At 37.4% G+C, this 27999-nt stretch overlaps 1 protein-coding gene across 27 annotated transcripts in view; it reads right to left on the reverse strand.

Annotated features, from left to right (window-relative positions):
* Positions 1-27999, reverse strand: part of LOC5575494 (glucose transporter type 1) — an 816694-nt gene that overhangs the window by 249060 nt on the left and 539635 nt on the right. For 20 of the 27 annotated variants that reach the window (XR_002500247.1, XM_021843626.1, XM_021843625.1 and 17 more), the window contains 2 exons: positions 7956-8105; positions 7437-7574 (listed from right to left, as the gene is read on the reverse strand). The exons of 2 other annotated variants lie outside the window; for them this stretch is intronic. Coding sequence is in view for 24 of the 25 variants with exons in the window: in XM_021843626.1 (XP_021699318.1) it covers positions 7437-7574; positions 7956-8088 (271 nt within the window). In the remaining variant the exon portion in view is untranslated. Of the gene's footprint in view, positions 1-7436; positions 7575-7744; positions 7898-7955; positions 8106-27999 lie in introns of those variants that run through there. 5 more of the 27 variants (XM_021843643.1, XM_021843629.1, XM_021843636.1 and 2 more) reach the window with 4 other exon arrangements.

Here is a 27999-nt window from a genome sequence, read left to right on the forward strand (position 1 = left end):
CGATAACGCCATTTGTTTCCCTTAATAACGGTTTCAGACACACCATGAGAATAAAAAAGTAAAGGCTTTGCCATATGATGAGGAGCTGATTCATTGCACTCCAGAGAATGACTTATCAGATCTGAGTCCGGGAGTTCAAAGGTGCGTTTGAATGGGGTTGTTGAGGCAATCATAGGATGAGTCGAGATAGTTGGTTCGATAAGTGGATTGGATCGGAAAATTTGGGCTCGATGACGAGCGGAAGAAATGCTCAAATTTAAGGAACAATTCCCCTCTTTCACTGGGGCTAATGAAAAGGGTTTGAACTTTACAGTACAGGCTGAAACAGAGGCAACCAAGCGTTTGAAATGATAATCAAGCATAATGCCTCGATGGATGGAAATTGACGTTAAAGCAAAGCATGAAAGAGGTCAATTTTCATCTTCATCCGACTGAGCCAATCAAAGGTCATTACAAATTAATAGGCAATCTTTCGGCCAGTGATCTGGCAAGCAACTGTTTGCAAAGTTAAAATTTCCTAAGCTCCAGAGGGAATGGATGGCAGCTTGAGGTGGTACACACGATAAGGAGAGGTTTTTCATCCATAGCTTTAGGAGATGAAATGACCTAAATTTAAGATTAGATATGACTTTCTCAACTGAAACTTTTTTATATAACTGTTCGTTGCACGACAGTTTTGTTAACGACTTTTGTTCAAACACGATCAAAACTAAGTTCATCATTTTTTTTAAGTGTTTAGAGAAGGTAGTTTCAATCCCACTCTTAATCTATATTGCTTCTTAAGTATGTTTAAATGTTTTCGACAATGATAATGATCTTTGAGCACAGCAATTTGCAATGGAAATCATTGCAACACTTGTAGTAATGTGTTGACAGAAAACAAGTTTTGCAAAACTTAAATTCCGGTGCAAGCATGTGCTCGATGTTACAAAATGGACAACCCGTAAAATCGAATCTGAATGTCAGAAACGTGTTTTGCTTTTATTGTGAAGATTTTATTATCAAATATGTGTGATAGCTTAAAATTTTCAACGTCACTTTGTTTTTGGATGACTTTGTAATCCAATTTTTCAACTACTGCAGTGCGATGCTTATGCGTCCATTTTTCTAACGGGACAAATCGGAGTCACATTTTTAAGAACAAACACACATTTTTTTTTATTATTCCAAAAGAAAAAGTTATTCAATACAAATAAAAATCTACAAAATCTAGAACTTATTGAAATTTTAATTTGCTCTTTTAAATCACAAAGATCATAAGGTTACAAAGATTGGAGAGAAAATAAATGAGAATAATTAATACTGTAATCCGGGGCAAATTGATCACTATTTTACATTTTGTTTGTAGTGCGATCCTTCGGAATTCAAATATTGTCAAATAAATTTCGACAAAACCAGTACTCTATTGATCTTTATAAGTTTATGTAATCGACTTTTCATGAAATAATATTCAACATATCATAAAAATAGTTTTAAAAATTAAAAAAACAAACACTGGGGCAAAATTGATCATCATATAACAAAGCAAAAATGAAAAATTTCCTTATCTTCTGAATCTGAAAATGATGTCAAATTTCTTACAACTCAAGCATTTGATCATCTTATTGCAAAATTAAGCTTTGAAAATCTGCCCGATACGCCTAAATGTAGGCAAGTTCCCTTGAAATAAGCGCATTATTTGAGAATGCGGGGTCGATGTACCAATAGCTGCATAGCTAAGAACAAAAATTCGTATAAAATCGAAAAATAATGCTAGCGTCATTATTTTTACATCATCTGATAGCTTTTTATCTTGGTTTTGTGGGAAAAATATAAAACCTACGAAAACTCAAATGTTTGTATTTATTATCGCGTGTGCCACTATAGGAATACATGTGCCTATAGTAGCACTATTTCTAATTTCTGTTCCTATAGTAGCACTAGCATCATGGCGTCGGCAAAATACTTATCAAAACCATATTTTTACAAAACTTTTATATTTTTCCTACAAAGTGTGGATCTCAAGCTTTCGTTTGATGTAAAAAAAGTTATAAATTCATCAATTAATTCGTATAATAAAAAATAGTTTCTCTCAGTAGTGCTACTATAGGAACAATAGGTTTACTATAGGCGCAAGGGAGCTGAAATTTTAAGCAAAAATATTTTTTTCGATCATTTTTTGAGCAAAATCCAAATGTAAATCAATGGTACTTAGATAAATAGGTCCTGACCTTCATGTCAAAAAATGATTTGAAAAGATTTATAGCAAAACGGCCGTGAAAAGTCACTAGTGCGACTATAGGGGACTGTCCACTAAGGGAACACCGACCGACGATTTCTGTTGCCATCTTCAAAAGGCACGGCTCACGGCTCCAGCGGCAGCCTTGGGTTCTTGTCACGGTGGCCAAACCAAGCACCCAATTCGATCAACTTCACCTGGCGTATCCGGCTTGCCGTAGTATAATAATATTGGAAATAATATTTAATCGATAATACAGCGAAGCTGTATAAAAAATATTCAAAAGTTTCAAAATAATTGAGAAAGTGCCTTCCGAAGATGATACACAGCTACATGTCGTATAACTGTCGAGTTAGAGCAATGATCGGTATGAATAAGAGCTGCCAACACAGCTTAAAAATAGCTGAGTAGATTCGCCAGATTTGTTGGTAAAAGGATCGCATAGAAGCTTTCGTTCGTATGTACAGTGTTTTTACTCAGCATGAAGCCGTATAAAGAGGGCTTAGGGAATGTTTACATTTGCACTAAATGTTAGTGTATACACAGAAGGTTTACATCTCAAACATTATTTTCACTTCCCTTTACTCCCTGGAAGATGAAATAAAAGTGGAGTGGACTGAGCAAACATTCAGAAAAACAGAGAAAGCATCGGGTAGCAGGGGCCCCCATAGCGTGGACGTTATACACAGCTAAAAATATGTAGTAAATTTCAGTTTATTTTCATGCACATATTTGGAGCATTTTTTTCTGTTCGGAACATAAACCACTGTGACCAATATTTGATCTATTGTAGTATATCCCGTTTGCTTTGTTTAGTGCATGTCGTGTTACCTTATCACTATTGATAAGTGATAAAGTATTCGGTATTCTTACAGTTGTAATTCCTAACTTTATCGCAGGAAAGGATTCTAATTGAAAGATTCCGCTATTCATACCTTTTGAAGAATGTGGTGGGTACTCTCCCCATAGGCGCGCCCCTTTATCAGTCAAAATCGGATCCCTTGATAAAGCCAAGAAATTACACCGACATTGTCCATGCATCTGAGTCCTAGTCCTTACTTCTTCAAACTAGAGAACTAAATAAATAAAAGATTAGAAAACAAATTGTTGTATTCGACTCATTTTTTTCCTTGTTTCAAGATCATTCTCAGCTACTCGAAAAACCGAGAATTGTCACTCTCAACAAGGTTTAAAAATGTAACAAGGACTAAAAAATGTTCCTTTGATTACTATAATATCATGTTCTCTTCGTTTGAAGCAGTCAGGACTAGGGTTTGCACCACGGAAAGGTGATCTACCCGCGTTATGGGTCTATTTGGATCATTAGAATAAACAGAAATGTCCACGACAAATCGCTTATTTTTCAAACGAATGCACTTTAAATTTACACGATCATGTAACTTTCAAGCATCTTTAGCTGAAAATAAAACGTGATGCTGTAACAATAGATGAATTTGATTTACTCTTACTATACTCTTCCGTTAACGCTGCATTGGAATTTGAATATTTTTATCAGTGTATCCCCACCGGAACTAGCGGAAACTCCCCGATACCCGAATTAATCAAAAGGGCCAAAAACCCCGTTCCTCGCCATCCCCAGTCGCGGGTCAAAACAGCCAGGGCCCGGTCGGTGCGGAACCCAAGGCCCTACCGGAACCGCCGGACAACCTTTGGCATTCTGATTCTACTGGAAGAAGGACGCACAAGGGTGTAAAAACCTGTTCCCCTACGGACAGCGATGGAATCAAGGGCACGGATCAAAATATTTGGACTTCTACGCCCAAATCAAATACGCTGAAGAACTACGTTGGAATCAAGCTTTCCACTAGAAGAAATCAACCACGCAACTTAGCCGAGTCAAGAACTGCCGGAAGCAAATCTTCTGAGTTGTTTCCTGCACTTGGACCAGAGGCATTTGACTCCGAACTATAAGATGCCCTTCACAAGACTTGGTACCGCAGCCACTTTTCTCGAAACCGATTAACTCTAGCCGCACAGTGGAACACAAACGGATATTTTCACAACCTATCAGACCTGGAGATGTTAGTTGCCCGACACCGATCAGTAATACGCGCAGGGTCAACACAGCCTTTATGAACAACACCCTGGGCTGACGTAATAACCTACAATACGTAATGATACGTAAAAACCGGCGCCAACATTTACCAATCGTTTGCCATCGGAGTATCTAACGATATCCCAGTAACGTCACTGGATATTGAGACGGACCTACCCATTATTGGAATAAATATTCCGAGGCCTTTTCCGGTCTCCATCGTATCTATGTATCTCAAGAAAAAAAAAATCCCAAATCTAAAAGAAAATCTCTAGTCGAGTGCTCGAGCCAATTCCTGGTACCATGATCTTGCTTAGAGATGTGAACGCCCATCACAAGGCTTGGGGTAGCCGCCATAATACCGTTTGTGGGTCCATCCTTGTTGGTTTAGCCAACAAGCATGACCTAACTATTCTCAACGATGGTGCTACTACCTTCTCACGAGAGAATAGCGAAACATCTATTGACGGCTCACTCATTTCGGCTTGTAGTCCAATCGCCTTCTGTGGTTGACGGACTTAGATCTTCATGGCTGCGATCATATTCCAATATTATTAAAATTGGATGGCACTGTCGCTTCGGAAACAAACCGTCGCCCCAGATGGCAATTTGACTAAGTTGACTGGACAACCTTTGAGAAAAAAGACCAAAGCAAAAATAGAAACTTCTTCTCCGGAATCTCTTCAAGACTTAACCGAACTGCTTCACTGCTTCTCAGACTATTCCAAAAACGAGCCCATACCCAGGTAGTCACGCAATACATTGGTGGAATTGGGAAACCTGTAAAATCGTAAAGCTGCGACGAAAACCTTTGTGAAGAGTTCAGAAACTCCGAAAACATCTACCAGAAAGTCGTGCTGAGACTCAAGAATCATACCAAAATGCAAGAAACGAGTGTCGATAAAACATAAAAGGCATAAAGGAAGCATCCTGGACCGAGTTCTCTAATGGAATCAATGAGTAGCAATAGTCGACTGAGCTGTGGAGGCGAATCAACTGTCTTCTAGGAAAAAGACGAGCACAAGGAGTTGGCCTCAAGGTAAATGGATCCACGTAATCCCGCCATCATTGCAGACTAGACTGGCCCAACTCAGTATGGGAGAAAAATAAAGTTGTATGATTCCACGGGGCACCCCCCAGGATTATTTCTTTTGGTTAGAGGAAGACTTTCTGAAAACTTCAGCTCATTTGGTCGTTCCATGAGCTGGCGCATTTGAATTGAAGTTAATATGGGATTTTCAGCTCAAACATATGAGCAACAGCACATCATCTACTGTTTGGTTCAGGAAAATTGATGATCGCGTTCAATTGGACCCAGAATGTCAAAAACACTACTTGATATAATAGTGAAGAATATTGTAGAAGATTGTACCATGATCAAAATTAATAAAGTTGGTGTTTTAACCATCTGAAGTATATCATGCAATACTGCTTGTATTTCTTCAACATAGCTTGAAGGTAACCGCTAAGCGCATCATAGCCACCTATGACGCTGGGCGAGCTGAGGCACATGTCGCATGCATATAAGTGACTGTACGGGAGTGCTGATCTAAGCCTAACTTTTAACAACTGAAAAAGTAATGAAAATGAGATTAAATCCAGATACAACCTTCTGCAATTATGTTTATTAGGGTATCAACTAGTGTATTTGTCATTCTGGGCTTATTTGAACGCGAACAATTAGTATACGGAACGAAACAGTGACGTAGGATCAATTTTCAATATATTCGAGACGAATATTCCATACAAACTTCATATCGATTGCGCCAGCTGGTGGAGCAACCAATTGAGTTGAAATTTTGAGAGAGCGTTTTTCTTACCCTAAGGCTCATATCTAGGGGGTGCCCCGTTAAGTTTTGCAACTTTTTTGTTTAAGGGCCGGTCTATTGCAGACGCTCTGACGGATAACTTCCACAATTGTTAATCATTCAATCGTTACTCTGAAACATTCCGAAATGAAAAAATAGACAATGAATATAAGAATCACGAGATCAGGTACACAGACGGCTCGAAACTAGGGGATAAAGTTGGCTCAGGAGTGATCGGCAATCATTATGAGCACTGCTTCAGCCTACCGGATATTTGCTTCATTTTCTCAGCAGAAGCAGCGGCCATACTTCAAGCCATCGATACACCGAGTGATAGAACCATTCTGACGGTGACGGATTCAGTCAGTGTTCTGGCAGCTGTAGAGTCCCCGAATAACAAACATCCTTTTGTACAAGGAAGTCAGGACATTTTCGACCGTGGCGAGGCAGCCGTAACTTTTATGTGGGCCACTCAGGGATTTCTGGTAAAGAGTGGGCTGATATTTTGACAGCAATAGGCCGTAGTGGCCCATTATTAACCAGAAAGATCCCTGGCGACGGTGTCATATTGTGGTTGAGTGATCAAATCTGGATCGCCTGGTCCAACGAGTGGTGGCAAAAGAGCGGACCCTATTCTGTCGGAAAATAAAAAGCAGCACGAGCGCGTGGGAAAATCTTTAAATCAATCAGTTTAAGGTGATTATATAACGAAGCCACACCTCAAATTTTCAAGAGCACAAGACTTGAGAACCAAACAGCGCTTCGCGTTAAAAATCTATCCCATTGGTCACCACCAGCAAGAAATCATGTTGATTGGTTTTCAATGCGAACTGTTGTCAGATACTCTCGTCTTGTGCACTTGAAAATTCAAGGTTTGGCTTCGTTTTATAATCACCTTAAGGCCAGAATTAATTCCTTAAAATAAGACAGTTATTGATCTCATTTCAATTAAAATTTACGACACCCTTATTTTGAAAAACACCAAAGATTCTAATTCATACAACTTTGTAGAAGAATGTTTCTGTCTAATGTTTCATTCTAAAACTCAAGATGTATCTATCTGCGTAAAACTGCTTGCTTACTCACTGATCCCTGGTACGTGGTTTTGTATGGAGAAAGAAGAGAACTGACAATTTTGCCGGTCTGAAAATAATTGTGTATCGCTTAATGAAATACAATGGATAATACTTAAAGTCTTCTTTTTTTAGATTTGGAAAACTAGAGATAGAAAGTAGTAAATCTAAGTTAAAAAAAAAACATTAGATTGCGCTTTAGGTAATTATATATGTCTATAAATTCGATCAGTATATCCCCAATACATAATAACAGAATCAACAATGCAAAAAATACTTACCGTCTGGGCGCAGTCGTATTGGAGGTGAGGTCAGCTTAAGCGTTGATGACAGGGCGTGCGAGTCCAGGGGCCCTCCAAAGACATACTCATACGTAGCTTCCTGACTCAAGGTTGTAACTGGAATGCGGGTGAAATAATCTTGTTGGTTGTATTGGTTATTATTTGTGGCATGAACCTTAACGCGTGAGCTGATGGGAATGGATAAATTTGAACCAACAAAAATATCTTCAAAAACATAAGAATACGACCAATGGAAGAATGGAAATCAGCTTCATATCGGAAACTAAAAACTCATAACAAGTACTTACATGAACTCATATTTGAAGCAAACACTGAACGAAATCATACCAAGAACAGAAAAGGAGGCACTAGAACATCCATCGCGGTGAAGGAGATAACGAGGAGTTTTGAAGGGAGTGGCATGCTTGCGCGGATGAAAATGACGAAAGAAAGTAGGAACACTATTAAACATCTAAATAGAAGGAATCACGGAAGGAATTGTGCACTCGGGAAACCAACCTGGAAACACGGACAGCGGCTGAAGAACTTGTGTCGAACGTAACGGCGGTGGCAACGGCGGTAACTGTGGCTCCGGGCCGTTCGAGATGGAAGACGGAGGAGAGATCATCGAAGGGTCGCCGTTTGCCGCCATAACATGGAGACGGCCGGCTGCAGGTGTATGATGATCATTATGAGGTGTTAGTACAATGTTAGTAGTGGAACCGACCGAGATGGGGAAGAAATTGACATTGATATTAGTATTAGTATGTGTTAGTATATGAACAGTTTTATAGGATTGAACCAGTTTGATATGTCGTATAATGCAAATATTGATAATGAAATATATCAGCACCAACATTTGAAAAGGGCGTAGCTACTTTTATAAGCATAACCTTTTAAAATGTTAGTGCTAATATGTAGTAGAAAAGTATGTACAAATCGTATTGCAGGTATGATTATAGGCGTATCCAGGTTTTCCATCAGTTAGTACCGTATATGCGGAACAAAAAAAATGCACTGCTAAAATAGCGTTTTATGCGAGAAAACACTCGAAAATAAAAGTTAAAACGTATATGAAAAAATACCTGAAGTGATTCCTGAAAAAAAATCCTACCGAGAAGTGGAGGGTGTAACACCTGATTCAATCAAGCTGATTGATTTTTTGCAAATTTGCAATTGTAATTAAAATATTTAGGAGAAAAGCACAACAACCTACCAAAAATCTGTGCCGATCAAATGACAGGGTCGAAAGTTAGTGCAATTATCTATTCAAAAGTTCCATCTTAGACTAATTTATAGAAGAGTCTCTATAACATTCTCAGTATGTTCTTTATAGGCGTTTTTGGAGCAATTTGTGAAACAAATTCTTATGTTTTGTAGAAAACTCAGACAGGATTCCATAATTGAAGTTACACATTTCATGATAACTTCAAATCAGAACTTCTTTAATTAAAAAATAATCATTCCATGAGTGGAAATTTAAAGCTTACCGTGGGAAATATGTTTTCCCGGATTGTTTGCCAACGGCACTCCTGAGTTATTCTTCCATAATAATTAAATTAAAACTTTCCAACGTGCACAGTTCCACTGAAACTAGCATACTCGGGAAATAGAGTGCATCTCTCCGTGAAAGAAACTTGCCTTTTTCAAAGTACGGCAGCAGCTAACAACCAAAGATTCAGAGAGTTTTTGTGTGTTGTTTATGCCCCCGGGCACGATATTTACCTTATTCACCAGGCAAAGGTTTCCTTCCGCCTTTTTGCACGGACTGTTTGTTCCATTCTCGTGTTCTGGTCTTGGTCCTCTCTGACTGGGAATGTTTCAAGATGCATCCCAGTAATGGGCGGAATGGGAACCGTGCGCTCTCTGTGCATGCAAATGCTTCATATTTTAGCCAACCAACGCAGGGAAAATGCAAACTGCATAGCTGCAATGCAATGTCTGAGTCTGGCACACAACAGCAACAAGCATGCCCATCTTTGTGGAGCAGTATGTGCCGTTAAAAACTATGGTTTTGACTAGTTCATTTATGCGATTTTGGATAGTTCAGAATATATAAAATTAGATCGATGCTCTAGACATATTTTCTGATCATCAAACCGAAGCAGCCTCTAGCCCAGGCTTTCGATTTAAGTGAGGAAGCAAAAGGTGCTGCCAATCGTGATCAGTAGTTCCGAATTTGCTGTATTTAGGCAGGAGCTCCATCAGAGGAATCAAGGTTTGTTTCTAAATGGCAAAGACAGCAGACTGTTGCGTTTTGTCGGAATCGCTACTACTTTCAAACATCTTGAACAGAATGAAAATACTAATTATTAGTTGAAATCGCTTTGAAAGGAATCACAAATACTGATGAATAAAGTTGAAAAAAATAAGATTTAAATGATTAATTTTAAGTTTTCCCAGTCCAAGTAACCAAAATAAAAATGAAACCCTAAGTTGGAAATCGTCAGTAAGGTCTTCCTCATAAATAATATAAAAAATACTTTGACAAAAGTGATCTAAATAATAAGCTTTAGAATAGGCAAAAGTTATAAACATTTTAAAAGCCTTTAGGTAATTTCAATGACCCCACTCAAAGTAGTTGGTTCCTCAAGCAGAATGTTGTTAGATGGATATTTAATGCATAATTTGTGGACGTTTGTTTGTCCTGTTGAAGAAGATACCAAAAAGTTTTGGGATTGCCCTCCACGCAAACGGATAATGGCTAATACCAGGCAGATGGACGGTAACATTTATTGTGCCTGCAATTCTGTATCATAAACCTCCGTCATCATTTTTTCCAAATGCCATTTTATTTGCAAAAAAAGAACTTCTGAAATTATATACGTGTTTGCGAATTGACAAACATTTTTTTTTTGAAAATTAAATCTTATTATTCGATGATCTAAATTCTACACCTTCTTGGAAATAACCTTTTGCATAACTTCGGAGCCGGTTCTGACGGTGAGAGAGGAAAAATAGATTATTAACCCGTATAGGCCTGAGTGAATGCAAAATTGCTAAAACTAAAACCGCTCAGTGAAAACTTAAAGGTTTCAAATGATATTTTGTCAGTATTCTGCAATCGTTTCGACATCGAGCCATAAGATACTGGAATGAATTGCCAAGAAGTTGCAGAAATGAAAGGAAACTTTTTTGTTTTAAAAGTGAAGTTACTATTTTCTTTTCTAATGAACAGAATGTACATTGGTCTCTAAGGCATAACTTATTTAACATCATCATAGTAGCATATGCTTTGAAAATCAGTAGGTGATTATTTATGCTGTTAATGTATTAATAAATAATAGAATAAAATAAAAAATAAACATATCTAGTATCCAAAAGTGGAAACAGAGGAACTCAGGAATATTCATATGACCGGAGCTATTCCGGAGAGCCACTGGGTCAGGTCTGGTAAAAAAGGACTATTTTTTGGGACATGCCAACACCGAAAGAAAAATCCATGTAAATTTCAGCCTAAAATCATGCACATAAAGGGAATACCAGATTTGTCGCAAATTTACATGACACATCGTGTAAAATTACATCAACATCATGTTAATTTATGCGAATTATCGTGTAACCGGTTAGAACCCATGTTAGATTACGCGATGTTTAGCGGAAACTTACATGATGTTATTGTAGTTTTACACGATATGACGTGTAAATTTGAGACATATCTGGTATTCCCTTTATGTGCATGATTTTAGGCTGAAATTTACATGGATTTTTCTTTCTGTGAAGCTATATTTATTTGATTGCAATGACAAATATTTAAATTAGCATAAATTATTAAGATCTGATATTCAACATAACAAATGTAGGGTTTTGCGCCATTGTACAGGACGTGACCATTCAGACTTAATACCCTGAAGAACCGGCTATAGATTTGTTGGATACTAAACCGTTTGAATCCACGAAAAGTAAATATCAAACATAATAGGGTAAAAGCACCGATTTTGGCCAGTCTAAGAGAGAATGTCAATAAAAATTATATGGATAGCCGTATTTATACTACAAATATGTCAAATGCAAGCTTTCAATTCATATTATGTATGTAAAATGTCGAAACTGAGCTGAAACCATTTTTTCACTTTGAAAATCTCATTGGTCAATATAGGCTTTCAGAACCAGTTTTGGCCAGAGATTTAACTTTGGTTCCTAAATTGGCCAATCACATTGATTTCTCACAAGAGTGGCCAAATTAGGAGTACTCTGGCCAAATTAGGTGTATGGGAGTTAAAATAATAAGGAAAATAATTGTTTTTCTTATGTTTTGAATCAATTGAGACGAGTAAATGAATGTTGCTCCATCTTGTGAATGTGATCTACTAAAAACAAAAGTTTTCATGCTGATTGACTTCGTAAAACGGTGTTTAATCCACTATGGCTAAAACTGGCGTATGGCCAAAACCGGTGCTTCTACCCTAATTCGCTGAAATGCTTTCCCATGAGCTTGGCACAGATGTTTAGATACAAATTGGACACTTTATTGTAAATTTGATACGTCTTTTCAAAACTATTTTAAGCAGTTCTTCGAGGTGAAAGCAACTCGTCAATGTATATATAAAGCAACTTCTTTTCTATATTTTGTACATCCATAATAACTATAACATGACTATAGAAGATTTGGAGAAAATTTATTTATGTAGCGATGGAAACAAAAAGTTTTTTTTTTGCCAAAAGGGGCTGACAAAATCGGGTAAGTACATCACAATATTATCCGAGGGTACAAAATTTCCGTTTTCTGTTCAATTTGTGGTATTAAAACACCATTTATTATGATTTCAGAAAAGAAAGTTGATCGTTTTTTACCCGACCTGAGCCAGGATGACACCGGAATAACTCCGGCCATCTTGAATAAATCTGTCCTCTTGTGCCATTATATGAAACTAGAAGCCTTTGGATCGTATTGAGTGCAAATCGCATCTGAATCAGTTGAATTGAACATTCACAATAAGGCTGATAGAAATATTAATTTTCTTTTATGCTAGAATGGAGTCCAATCGAGAATCTAATTGCTCGAGGATCTCAATCTAACGAAAGCTTTGAACAATTTGTGGGACTGATTTCTAAAAAAATATGATGGAATTATTAACAAATTCATCAGGGAATTTCCAGAGATTCACTTATCGCTAAGCATTGGGCAGTCTGCATTTTTTACTAAAAATTGGAAAAAAAACCATGATTGAACCATTTCAGAGTCTGTGACTACTCCCGGGAATTATTCTACAGCTTCAATCCAGAATTGTTCCAAAAATTTTTCGTTGATATCTTCTTGATGTTTTGCAGGGAATCCTCCAATAATGTCTCCAAGGATCATCCAGGAATACATACAAGGATTTCTTTACGAACTTTTTCAGGAATTATTTTGAAGATTTTCTGTAATTCTTCCGTTCTAAGGATTTCTCCAAATATGCCACTTTCTTGTAGTATTCGGGCTGGTATTCTTCAGAGAATTTCATTAGCGATTCTTCCAAGAATTTATTCCAGTTTCTCCTTAATAAATAATAACTCTTCAGAAATGATTCCATGGATTCCAACAGGAATGCTTTTAAATATTAGTACATTTATTAAATGATTCCTCTATGGACTTACAATAAGATTCCACTATGAATATAATTAAAAACTTCTTCAGATTCTTTCGTGAATTACGCCAATGATTCTTAAATGCATTCCTCCAGAAGTCCATTAAGAAAATAATAAAGTTATAAATTTCTGGAATATCTCCAGAGATTTGCCAGGATTCTTTCAACAACTTGTGAGAATTTCTCCACCAAATAATCTTAGAAACGCTTGAAAAATTCATTAGGGATTCATCCAGAAATTACTCGCTTCAAGGATTCATCCTGGGATTTTTTTCTGGAGTCACTCAAGGGATTTCAACATAAGCTTTCCAATGATTTGCAATTAATAAAAAGATCACCCCAAAGATCTATTTACATGATACATGATACTTCATTTTTTGTCAAGAAATTCATACGGAACCCACAGGAAATTTCTTCAAAACATTCTCAATGGATTCTTCTAAGAACTTCTCCAACTAAGTATTCGTCCGAATATTTAGTCTAAATATCCAGTAAAAATGCTAAATACTCTCCGTGACTTGCACCAGTTATTCAACTAGAAATAATATCATGGACAAATAATAATATCACCTGTCCTACATCATGTTAATTTAGCCAGAAATGGCCACAAAATGTTATTTTTTTTTTTGAACTTCTGGATCTCCTTCCAAGAGAATTTTTCAAGAGTCATTACAAGAATTTTATTATCTCAAGGATTTTCCAGAGATAACTCAATAATTTATTTAGGGATAAATCCCAGAATTCTTGCAGAAATGTCTCAATACATTGCAACAGGGTTTCTTCCAAAAATATCCTGAGATTGCACCACAGATTACCACAGGTTAGGCTTTATCACAACCTTTCAGTAATATTGACAGTAATGCTAAGATGAGTTCTATCAACTTCGGAAAGCTACAGCTTTGCCGTTTCTCTAATGATTTCAAAACGTAAAGTTTACGAGCAAAATGAAAAGTATCTAAAAGTAGTATTGCTTATATGCTTCAAGGATTCCATAAATAAGATCTGCATAATTCCTTAAAGGTTTACTTTACGAATTTTCTAAGGAATTTTGCTAATGTTCATTTTGAATTTTATAAGAATATTTTCATGAGTTACTTCCATGAGAGCTCCTGTGTAAATTCCTACGATTGATGAACAGAATCAACCCTAGTTTTTTTCGGGGTAAAGTTTAGTTATTCCTTCAGAGTTCAATTCTTCCCCAGAGAAAATAATAAGAGAGTTTTGGATTGCTAAAATCCAGGTAAATGGACGCCGATAGTGTACCGTTTTGTCTCAAATTCTGAACAGACTCGTATTCCAAACACTCGTTTTTTATGGTGATTCGGTTGAAATGTTTCAATGAAATATGTCATCAAATTGCCAGGAAATGGCAGCCTATTACAATTCAATTTAATCATCTTCCAATCTTTCTTATACCTCGGGAGTAGTTATGATTCTCTAGTCCAAGGTCAGTTAAGCTAGCTCAGATGAATTTATTTGCGAAATTAATCATTTGGATACGATTTATTCGTGCTGTTTGGAATTCGAATCAAGGTGTTCGGGATATGAGACAGATTAAACATGAATGAATGGCACTTGAATCAAAATGTTGTTTGCATACTTTTACGTACAAACAATACTAAACAAGTTTAAATGAACATTTTTATCGGCACACCTAACAGCTAGCAGTTAGACTTTGCGGAGAAATTAAAATTTTCATAAATATGTATGAGTAAATTTATGCCCTTCAGATGCATTTGAAGTCACTGATGACCTTAAGTGTTCGGAATATGGATCAAAACGGTACACATTCAACTAGAAAACCCAGAAGAAACTTTTTTTTTGGTTTATTTTTACGAGTGGATTTAAGGTTTGTTGCAGTTTCTTATTTTGTGATTGGAGAACTTTAAACCAATAATGGAAGGAAATAATCGAATACAGCGCCACCTATGGTCGGAAATGTAATGAGAGCCGATTTCTACATATATTTGGGCGATTTTCGCCATGCAAACTTCAAGCTCGTTTAGCCTCTCCTTAGAGTTGATGGTTTCAAATTCAAATTTTCGCAGTTGCTTTTTGTAGTCTGACTAATATGGGCCACTCTAGTACACACAGAATAAAATATTTCGTAGTTATTAAGTCCAAAGGAGATAGAATATTCTATGGAAACAAAAAAAAACAAATTCCATCCATATACTATGTGATTATAAAGAATACACAACATTCTTTGGAAATACATTTTTTTTCCAACAGATAGGATCCAGTTTGATCATTTGCTTTATTCATGAACCACGTGGTCATTTATTTTGTGTTTTTTACGACCACCGGTTCGTGGTCTTTTGTCCAAACACTTCCCCCTTCCCCCATAGATAACAGACTGGTTCATGGACGGGCCCTTAGCCGATTTGCTCCGAACCACAAATGCCATAGAAAGCTTCTATACTTAATTCAATGTGTTCTTCGAAAGCGTAGAGATCTAAAATTCTTCGTTGTTTTCAAAACATTTCAAGAAGGAGAATGGTCTACTTCGACAGATTATATGAGATCCAAGGTAACATTGGTAGCTGAATAATAGCTGAACAGAGGCTGTATAAACAGCATTTTAGCTGAATAAGCTGTTATTTAGCTACCAATGTTACTTGGGATATTGAAAGGCTGAATAGAATTTATTTGCTCTAACTGTAAATCGTACATTGTTCAACCCTACAAAAAAGTACACTGAGCTTTTAAAATCAACTGGCAGTCCCAAACGTCGTCTGCCATCAGGTGAAATGGCTGTTGAAAAACGTCCCATACAAAATGACAGTTCAGTAATATTTCCGGCTGTCTCGATGAATGTCCTAAACACGGAGTCCTTCAAGAATATAGTTATTTGACTTTTTGATATACCATTTTCCCTTAAAATGTTTCTTTTAAGCATGAAGCAAGAATGTTTGAATTATATATGCAGAGTACAGAAAAAATAAGGAGAGTGAGAAAAGGCTTCTATTGAAACCATGTTTCTGAAAAGAATCTCAACCGATTTCTTTGGCTAAAGATTCCTACACAACAATTTCGTTCAAAAAGGTTTCATAACATAATTTTATGAGGTTCGTTCAATGATTTATTTGATTTGATTGTTGAGAGTTGAGAAAAAATTTCCATCTAGCAAGATGGAATAGTACACACAAAAAAGAATACATATACTCTAAAAAGAGTACGTCTGGTAACCCTAAGGTTGAATATTGTGTAAAATGAGTGAATAAAGTCAGGGGCCTTCCTTAGCCGAATGGCTAGATTCCGCGAATCGGAATTAATTTTATCTGCAGGATCGAAGCTTTTTGAAATAACTGTGAGCAACTTGCATGCATGTTTGTACAGCAATTTATTTGCCTAATTTGCCACCTAATTATAACTTCATGTGTATAGCAATACTTTTGAACAAAGTTCATAATATGTTCGATGCTCAAAAGTTATTTCTGGTGGTTCAGAAAAGTAATACATTTTGCCAAATAAGAGAAACGAAGAATTTTGTATGCAGACTGCACACTTGTTGAAAAAAATCCTTTTAAACTAAATTTTATCGTGCAATTTCATCTGAATTATATAAAAAATGAAAGTTTAAGTTCTAAGTCCAGAAATGTGCAAAGTTTTCATTCAAAGTTTTCATTAAAAATCAACGCTTTATAATATATTCACCATAAACCGAAATTGATATGTTGAAGAAAACAAAAAACGAGATGTTTGCTAAAAGAACCGAAATAACTGTTTGTTAAGTGATTTAAAATTAAATACACATGTATTGATATTAGAACGATCACAATAAGCGGAATCTAAGAAGTTGAAAGAAGGAAAATTATTTACTGAAGCAGTTTTAAAATCATCAAGGTATACCTTCTGGTTGATTATTTTAGACAGACATTTGGGATTTATATCTGGCTCTTGTATATGATTCATTCATTCTTCAACAGGCGAATGCTGCCCTGACTAATTCGTTGTGGCAGATTTATTTGATTGAATTGAATTGCATGGAATAAGTTGGAAGCCCAGAAAGAATAATTGTAGATACTTCTATATTTCCATGAGAGGATATCACGGAAAGTAAGGTTTTATTAATTTGAAAAAAAAAAATGTCAAAGTATATGTTTTGTTATTGTTTAGGGTTGATAATATAAAAAACGGTACCGGTATTGTACGCATGGTCTTCTGCTTGGTAAGCTAAAGCGGTAGTAATTTACAATCGATCATTTCATACGGTTAGCTGGACAAACTTTATCTTGCGTGAAATAAGAAGACTTCGTTTATGGATTAATGTTGCATGGATCACTGTTGAAACTGCTTCAGCAAATTATGTTCCTACCACCAACTTCTTCGATTCCGCTTACTGTAATCGAACTAATATCAATACATTTATATTCCATTTTAAATGGCTTTACAAACAGTTACTTCGTTAGTTCCAGCAAAAAGCTATTTTTTCGCTTTCTTTACCATATCGATTTCGGTTTATGGTGAACATATCTTAAAGCGTTGATTTTTCATGAAAACTTTGTATGAAACACTTTCAGAACTATCAATTTTGCATATTTTTGCTGAAGGCGCCAAAGAGCTATCCCGATTACTTTTCAAATTAAAAGTAAAAAAAAAGTATCAAAAGTTATCAAGAAAAAACTGATTTTTCAGTTCCACCTTAACTTTTTTGTATTAAAAAATCATAATTCGCGAACCAACTTCTTCTTATTCTTTTTGACGTTACGTCCCATCTGGGACAAAGCCTGCTTCTCAGATTAGTGTTCTTATGAGCACTTCCACAGTTATTAACTGAGAGCTTTCTTTGCCGATTGACCATGTTTGCATGTGTATATCGTGTGGCAGGTACGAAGATTCTTAATGCCCTGGGAATCGAGAAAATTTCCTTTACGAAAAGATCCTCGACCAGCGGGATTCGAACCCACGACCCTCAGCATGGTCATGCTGAATAGCTGCGCGTTTACCGCTACGGCTATCTGGGTTCCTCCTCGCGAACCATAAGCGATGGAAATTTGGGTTGTTCAGCAAAGTTGTTCCAAATCGGTTGTTCTAAAACATTGTAGAATATTGTGTAGGCCTAAATGCGCCAGCAAAACAGTTTATATGCTGATCTCGTAAACCATGTGGGCCACCCTAATTTCACATCACCGAAAAAAATGTCTGAAAAATATGGAGAAACTATGTATCTAAAATTGACGGTTTAGACGCAATAATTTTTGTCTTCCTAGATATGACTTTGGGACCAATGTGCAATGTTTTATACTACTTTGGTGACCTATAGCTAAAAATTGTGACGTGCTAGAATATTTTTGAAAACGGTGTCAGATTCAGCGACCCTAAATCTACTGAAGATACATAATTTGATCATTTAGACACGCAATACTGTCATTTTTGTTACGCTGTGTTTTTTTTTTATTTCGAAGAGAGGCCTAGATTCTTCAGAAGAAGGCTGGAAAGATCAAGAATGCTGTATTGACAGTAATTAGGTTTCAGTCTTTTAGAAATTCATAGAGACTACTGTTGAATGTATCAAAAAAATAAATGAATAAATAAAAACGGAAGAAGACTTGCAAAACAGCATTCGAAGTATCTCGTATATTTTGTCTCAACAGTGAGGCAAGCGAAGCAAACACTCATCTTCTAAATGATGTTTTTGAACTCATTTCCGACTTTATTGAAATCCATTAGGTAAAATAAGATCGAAGTCTGGGGTTCGAAGCTTCTGGATAATTCAAATTAACTTGGATCTACCCATTACAACAACAAAAAATCAGTTCTTTCAAAATGTATAAAAACGATTCTGGGGAATGTCCTGACCTGGGGAACATCATTCTGCGTTTTAACTTTCCAGGCAATGTCCTACCACTTAAAAAAGATTCTAGAAAAAATATTTAGAATATTTTTTTTCACAAGGATACGGAATACTTCATGGAAGATTCCAAATAAGCAAATACAGGACAACAATTCAAATCGTTGTAGTATTTTAAATATTTTTATACAACTTTTTTTTGTTATACGTTGAAACATCATGTATCTATTCGGTTCTTCCTTACGAGGCCCTCCCACATCTCCTTGTTCCACCGTTTGAACCGAAGCTCATTGTTTGCGCAGTTAGTGCGCTTGCTGTAACCAAGGTTGGAACGTGAATAAATAAATATCTGGTGCCGGCTGAGAGGCGCACGGAGAAGGAGGGTGGTTTCTAAATAATATCTTACGGCTGGTTGCCTTGGCATAGAAGACAGGCTTGCCGTATGAAGGCGCCCTTTTGTTGCAGGGTCCATTCCGATAAGGAATGGACTGCTCGGGATAGGTGAAATTTTTCGCTCGGTTGACCATTTGCTTTCAGCTATGGTAAGAATCTCCCGCCCGACGATAGCATCGCCATGTGCACACTCGATATGGGAATTGATTTGCTGGAAAATTGCTGAATATGGGCGCGTGTTCTTTGGTGAGATTGGTCGACGCATATATCGTGCAATTTTATCAGGAACTTGTGCTGCAGGTGATTTGAGAAAATGAAATACGACTCACAGCTTGGTCTTGGTGAATAGCTGCATGTTTGTCGCTACAGCTTTCTGATATTGACGACACTCAAAAAAGATCACATATAAACTTTTCAATGTATCAACTTTGTTTTGAATTTGTGATTGGACGCCATTGACCAAATTTAAGAGCTCTTCGGAAATACAAAGAATATTACTTAAGAGAACGGAAATTGTTAAAACAGGAAAACAAATCGAATGTCTGTCCCTGACTCAAGCCATATTTTTCTTCTTCTTGGCATTATGCCCTCACTGGGATAGCATCTGCTTCTGAGCTTAGTAATCAATGACCACTTCCACAGTTATTAACTGAGAGCTTTCTTTGCCAAAGTGCTATTTTCGCATTCGTATATCGTGTGGCAGGTACGATGATACTCTATGCCCAAGGAAATTTCCATTACGAAAAGATCCTAGACCAACCGGGAATCGAACCCAGACACCTTCAGCATGACTTTGCTTTGTAGCCGCTGATTCTAACCACTCGGATAAGGAAGGTCCCTGGACTCAATCTACAAAAGGCGAATTATAAATCATTTCCTCCGGGCAGCAAGTGCATGTGTCATTATTAATTCAAATATTTTAAATTAAAGCTCACCAGCATATGGGTCAAACTCTTTACGTACAAGGACCGTATAGAAATATACAGCACACTAGTATGAAAACTGTTTCCACTGTTACTGCTGCCTAAATAAATTAATTCCACAATTGCACACGGCCACCATTTGTAAAGCCTATTAATCTAAGCTTCGTGACATCGAATACCCAGAATTGCCAGAATGTATGTCGCCCGGGGAAGGCCGAGGTTACCAACCGTGCCAGGTTCTACTGCCAACTCATGTGTACCCTAATATCCGCTAATAACAGTAATCGTTCCAGGTTTGAAGAAATTATTCAAACCGTCATCATCATCAGTCGACAAGTTTGGAATGATATGGTTGGAAACAGAAAAACGGTGCAACTTTTTCCGACCACCGTTCCCATCGAGGGCACCACCTGCAATGCAATGTTTGCGTCATTCCGACTAATGTTTGCGGAGATTTTCACGTTTGAAATGCAGACTGAAATCGTCGGCGAGACACTACTACCATAGACAAACAGACATAACAGCTTGAACAATTATCAATCTGAAACATATCGGTCAATGCTAAAAAAAACTGTGGTTAAGCATTTGAAAACTAGGTGGCATTAGTGGACAAACGTCAAACTAGAACAAAAAGCCAAACACAAGCATTGAGCACTATTCTGATGTATGATGAAACTAATTCGAGTGTTACGTCGGTTTGTCTATTCTACTACCAACGACAAATGACTGTTACTTTATTCTACGACTCGGTCCAATTTCTATTGGCACCGCGCCGCGTAAACAAGTCGATTTCGGTGAATTATGAACTGCAGCATAATTTGGAGTAGTTTTTGTCTGTGTGTAAGAAGTTTCGTTCGCGCGGGAACAGTTGCACATTGCATGACAGGAGCTCGTTGAACTGTGACTAGAGTGCTGGTTTGTGGTACTTCAGTGGAGGAAATACAGACGTTTGAATAGTTGAAAACACATCATTTGAGTTGAACACATTTTGGTGGCAGAAGCAGAAATTCATCTGTAGTGAACGTTGAAAACTCAGATAAACAGACGTAACAGTTTGAACAGTGGTGGACTAGGACTTCGAATTATTTTGCAAAAGCTCTACTGTCTAAATACAGACATATGAGATCTCTGTAACTTTTTCAAACAATCAGAATGTACGCACACTTCGACCTCTTTTACGACCCCTTTTAAGACCGAAATTCAGATTAACGATTGGTTTTGTAAATGATAAATATCTTCTGCCACCAGGCGGCACTAGTGAGCAATTTTATTTTTCCGATATCTCAAGACCCTGATGACTTAGACCCCGAGCAGAAGAAAATAACTACTGAATTCCAAAATAAAGTATTCCATACCAGATAATTTCCAATGCTTACAACCTGAATGAGGTATGAATTAGCCCTGCATAAGAGGTAAAATATCTCAAATAACATCTCATGCATATTCTACAAATACCAAACCGATAACTAGATCAGGTATTGTAATACCTAAATAATACATGATGGATTTTCATATAAAAGTGCTGCTCGTCGTCACAAACACTTATCAATTGGTAAGCCGTCAAACCATGACAGATAGCACTGTCGTTTTATCCGCTAACCATTCTTCTCAAAACCATTATTTGTACATTGTTTGCCAGAGTCAGAATTTGTTGCAAGATATAGATTATATAGATCGTGAACTCAAACCGTCATCCTGCTGCTTTAACGTTGAACTAAAACTAGGAGACCAATTATAAGTTGAATTGTACTTACACTCCCGTGCATAAGTTTGGGTTCCCCCCTAAAAAACATGAAAAAGTGTTCTGTCCATATCTCTGTGATTACACGTCCAATTGAAACTCTCTAAGTCGCATTCGAAAGGCAAAGAGTTATTCTTACTTCGTATGTATTTCTCCAAAAACATTCTTTGAACTTTGTATACTAAATTTTTACTTGAAGTTGTGACATTTTTCAAAAAACACACGGAAAAATCATATCTAATTTCCTCAGCATTGGGTCAACCAAAATTTTAAATCAAAGTGTTATTAGAATCGTAATCTTATATTCTTTAAAGAGACCCCACGAAATTTTTGGCGGAAAAATCTGAAAAGTATTCAAAATCAATGAAACAGTCAATCAAGTTATCGTGCAAAAGTTTGGGTTCACTCCTCAGTATGGTGTATAGTGCAAAAGTTTGAATTCACCAATGTCAAATCAATTGAATGGACATTGTCGGAAGAACGTTCCAGGTGGTTGCTGAACAGTATACCAGACGTGAAGCAGATCGGGTTGGATTGAAGGTAAATACGTCGAAGACGAAATATCTGCTGGCTGGAGGAACCGAGCGCGAAAGAGCTCGTATAGGCAGACGCGTGACGATCGACGGGGATGAGTTCGAGGTGGTGGACGAATTCGTCTTCCTCGGATCATTGATAACGTCGGATAACAACTGCAGCAGAGAAATTCGAAGACGTATCATCGCCGGAAGTCGTGCTTACTATGGACTCCACAAGACCTTGCGGTCTGGTAAACTTCACTTCCGTACTAAATGTACCATTTACAAGACGCTAATAAGACCGGTAGTCCTCTACGGGCATGAGACGTGGACAATGCTCGAAGAGGACCTGCAAGCGCTAGGAGTTTTTGAACGACGTGTGCTTAGGACGATCTTCGGCGGAGTATGTGAGAACGGCGTATGGAGGAGAAGAATGAACCACGAGCTTGCGCAACTCTACGGTGAACCCAGTATCACGAAAGTCGCCAAAGATGGAAGGGTACGATGGGCGGGACACGTTGTGAGAATGCCGGACAACAATCCTGCAAAAATGGTGTTCAACTCAAATCCGGCCGGTACAAGACGAAGGGGAGCGCAACGAGCTAGGTGGTTTGACCAAGTGGAGCAGGATCTTGGAAGTGTGGGGCGATCGAGGAATTGGAGGTTAGCAGGTGTCTAAGGTGATTTTTTTCGGAAGAATCCTAAGACGACATACTAGGGAAAGAATAAAAATTTATTGGAATATTTGACTTATTTTTAAATTCTTCAGGTAGACATTTTTGAAGTATTTTTATAAACATATAATTTTCGAGAAAGTTTTAAAGGAATGCGGGGAGAAACATCAAGTTGATTTTTTGATAAATCCTTAGAAATACTTAGCGAATTTTGTGGAAAAGTCTGCAGATAGGTCTGAGGAGAACTTCTCTGATAATTTCACTGATAAATTATTCTTGAGTTCTTTGGAAGAATTTGAAGGTGTTAGAAGACTGAATTAAATTTTTACTGAATTATGCAAAGAATGCATATTTTCCGTAGTGAAAATTGAAATTTACTATATGTACATGGCGTATTTTGTCTCATACAAAATTACAAAAAATAAATAAAATCAATATGCAACCTACAAAATTTGTGAAAATCGTGATTGCGACTTACATTACTCCTGTAAAACAAGAATTTTATATGCAACCCCCCTAGGCCCTCTCCAGAAAAAAATCCTAGCTACGCCAATGGTTTTCTCTCACCCAGATTTTATTCTATACATGGCAGTACAAATTAAACACAGACAGATGTTTATCGATTTGCCATTCAACCTAACTTTTATTAACCCTTCAGAAATCACATCTCAATCTTTATGGCCGTGACAATAAACAGTCATTTCTGAAACCTAATTCAATCCAAAAAGCCTGTTGCCCATCAAAAATGGCCAGACCAACGAAGGCGAGAAAAGCAAAGCATTAGGTACTCGCTTTCAATTGGACTTCAATCGCAATCAACCATCGCCATCAAGATTGTATTGCAGTTCGCGAAAGATTAATCGGTCCCGTGGGGGTCATTTTAAGTGTCGGTAATTATGTGCTAATATTCCGGCGCCCACTCTTGATTTGTTGCTACGCGCTTTCAGAGGAGAACAGGAAAAAGCCTGGCTGGCCTTCAACAGCGTATTGAGCATCTACAAATTGGCCTCATTTAGGTCAATTGCTACTTTGACGGGATAGATTTATGTGGCAACAATTACGAGTGAACAAACAGTTTTTTTGGAGATGTTCACGTGAATGAGATAATATATAGAAACGATAAAAAAACGATAAGTCATATCACATTTAAAATGTGACATCCCTTACGGAGTGCAGTATAACAACATCGATAAAAGTCGAGAAATAAATGAGGCGCCGATCGTGATGACTCAAATTTTGGTGGTGAAGATATCCCCAGTATCATTCATACGAAATACCAAATCTCAATCTGAAATCAACGATTCTTTTGAATCCTGATATGTTCTGGACTATGATGCTGTAGCACTCAATTGTTTTTTTTCTTTCAATACAACTTTTCTATTATCCAATTTGTTTTTTTTTTCATTCACAAACTGAACCAACTCCATATAACTAGATGTATCTTTTGATTTCTTTTTTTCCTAAGTCTGCACTCTTCTAATTCATAATTTCATTGATGTCAGTAGACTAATCTATAACTGTGTAATACAATTTATTCAAGGACTTGAGCTCAAACCATACAATTCATTGAACTCAATTTTCTGTTTTAATCCTTGGCTTGTAATGATTGTCTGCAAAAATGTAAAAAGACAAAACGCTTTTCAGTACCAAATAGCTCATCACTGATTCAAAGACCTAAACGTACAACTCTGAAGGAACACCGCAAACATACCACTAAGCGTTTCCAATGTTTGCACCGTGTACTACTTGTCTGCTGTTCAGTTCTGATTCCGCACCTCTCTGCCTTGATTAATCTGACCAGCTACGCTTGAAAACCGTTTAATTCATTCCGCCAATTCTTAACGTTTTCCAATGCACCAGCCAATCCAAATCTGATCACTCCTGAAGAGCAAGTAAGTACCGATGGACCGACACCACCAAGCCAACGAGCTGATTTGAAGAATTTTCTAATCGAATAGGCAATTTTACATTTCTGCTGTTGTTTTCGCGGATTCAGATCCACTATTTGCGTCGTTGTTCGACTGAGTACTTCTCTGTTGTACAAGAGAGGTTGGTATTCACGCACAGTGGGTAACTCGACCTTGAAAATCATTAGTTCATCCAAAAAGCATAATTTAAACTGTTTGTTGCCAGTTTACAATAAGACCAGAATAGACGGGATTGGTAGTCTGATGACTACCACTTCTGTTCAAGAATGTCATGGGTTCAACTCCAGGGTGTCACCAAACTTACATTTAGTTTAATAATTAATCTGCTGAGTTTGATTATTGAAATTATTCAATTGTTATAAAATATTAGCATTTTTATATAAAACAATGATTTTACTAAAAGCCTTGCAACATTTTCCCACTGTTCAGTGCCTCATAATCGCATTATTGTTGAGCAATAGGCACACATTCACATTTTCGTTTACATCAGAAGAGGTAAATCGTAGCTTCGTTTACTCGTTCTGCAAACGGAATCCGATGAGAACAAGGATGAATCAGGACCGCCTGCCATGACTTCCATCCACCATCAGTACCGCTGCAAAGTGCTCTTTCTCTGTACCTGTGTTTTCCCTCAATAAGGGGCCAGAATTGATAGCCAAGCTCTTCCCGGTTTTATGCATTCGGAAGCTACACGCCACCACTCCTACACTATATTCCGCTATCTATGGCGAGCTGAAAGGACCGAAGCGGTTGTGAAAACTTCCCTCATTCAAGTGTTTTGCTCATTTCCGTGTTCGGGCAGATTTTTATGGCTCTTGCAGCTAGAGGAAGATGAGCTCTACGCGGAAAATGGCGTCGAACAATGGAGGGAACGGGTAATTGAAAATTGCCTGATGGAGAGAGAGCCAGGCCAGGATGGAAGCGTTACCATTGTTTTCGAAAACAAGGCTACATGCTGAGCCACTCAAGATTGGACACCGACCGCGACAGGAACGGCTGACTCGAACTTCGGTTTGGAATCGAGCATTTCGAAATGGATGATGAAAATGTAAAAATGGATTTCTCCAATTTGCTCGATTTAAACTGAGACAGGATGGGTAGCTGTTAGTGCACGTTAGGTCAAGAATCAATTTCCGTTTTTTCTAACTGTTTTATTCGAAAGAATGTAACGTCCGGGACTATAAAGCAGAGATATACTGAAAGTTTCTGGGTTTCTGGGTTCGATTCTTGACTATCCTAGAATTTTTCGCAGTATTTGTTTTATGATTTCTCAGGTCATAAAGTATCATCGTACCGGCCTGCCACACGATATACGAATACAAAAATGGCAACTTTGGCAAAGAAAGCTCTCAGTTAAAAACTGTGGAAGTGCTCATTGAACACTAAGCTGAGAAGCAGGCTCTGTGTCAGTGAGGAAGTAATGCCAAGAAGAAGAAGAACTTGAAAAAAATTTCTTCAAAGTCCATGGCCCAGTTTACACCATTATTATCTGGTGATCATTAGGGCGATTCAAATTTTAAAATTTTTGGAAATCCAATCTCCCATATGTTCCTTACCATTCTCACTATATAAAAAAGTGTTCTGTGAAATTTTCAGTTTTCTAGGTGGCGATTTAAAGGTGGCCCAAGGACAATGTAGGTTTATATGGAAATTACTTTGGAGAAATTTTGAGAAATGTTCGAAACACACTAGTACTTTAATGTAAGTACAAACTTATAATCCCATATTGAAAACACATTCTTCAAATCTTAATGAAGGATGCTGCTGAAGAAACAAATCCCTTTTGAGCTAATTTTGTTTGGGATTTTTGTAAATATTTGTACTGCTCTAATCCCAAATTAAGCTAAATAATAGCAAACAAACTCATGAATATCTCTTCTGCTATCCGTCGGATTGAATTTTTCTCTTCAGCAAATATCTTGAAGATATGAGTTGAAGAATAAGTTTTTACTATGGGAAAATAAGTTTGTACTTACATTACAGTATTAGAGTGTTTTAAACATATCTCAAAATTTCTCCATAATAATTTCCATATAAACCTACATTGTCTTTGGGCCACCTTTAAATTACCATATAGAAAGCTGAAAATTTCACAGTACACTATTTTTAAGGTAAGGATGGTAAGAAACATATGGGAGATTGGATTCTCAAACATTTTTAAATATTGAACCACCCTAGTGAGCATGTTGCACGAAAAGGTTTCGTGCAATAAGACCACCTCTGGTTGTAAGATTTGTAACATAGCGAATTTGAAATGCTCGTTAAATGAGTAGTCGATGAAAATTTCGGTTTTGTTACGTCTTTTTGTCAGTGCTTCAGGGTTTTCGTTAGGAATTTCCATCAGGAATTCCATTAGGAATTGATCCAGGCGTTCCTTTAGGAATCCCTCCAGGAGTTTCTTAAGGATTCTTCCAAGAATTTATCCGGGAGTTTTTTTCAGGAACTCCTCCAGAAGTTCCTTCAGAAATTCCTCCATGAGTTCCTTCAGTAAAACCTCCAGGGGTTCCTTGAGAAATTCCTTCAGAAGTTCCTACAGGAACTCCTTCAGAAGTTCCTCAAGGAATTCTTCCAGGAGTTCCTTGAGGATTTTTTCCAGGAATTCATCCAGGAATTTCTTCAGGATTGACTCCAGGAGCTCCCCCAAGAATTTATTTTAGAGTTTTTCTGAGGTTACTACAGGAGTTCCTCCAGGTATTTCTCCAGGAAATTCTCCAAATATCCCTCCAGGCGTGGTAAATTACTGGGCATGGCGTACCCCTGGTACCTCGCGTACCTGCAGGAATAAAATAGACCCCTTTGTGCGGTCCTTAGCCTCTTGCCCAGCAACTCCTATCCCTACCTCCTCGTGATACTGGCCGGGGTACGAGTAACCTTGGGGAAGATCGGGTAACCAACCCCGGTGGGAACTTTAGTCGTATGCTGACAGGGGGAGGGTTTGCATTTGCTTTTACTTCTGTAAACCTGGAGCGTCTGTACTCCATGTTAGGAGCGGCTCACAACAGCGTCTGTTCCCCATGTCAGGGGCGGC

Source organism: Aedes aegypti, chromosome 2 (assembly GCF_002204515.2).
Source record: "Aedes aegypti strain LVP_AGWG chromosome 2, AaegL5.0 Primary Assembly, whole genome shotgun sequence".
Taxonomy (NCBI): Eukaryota; Metazoa; Arthropoda; class Insecta; order Diptera; family Culicidae; genus Aedes; species Aedes aegypti.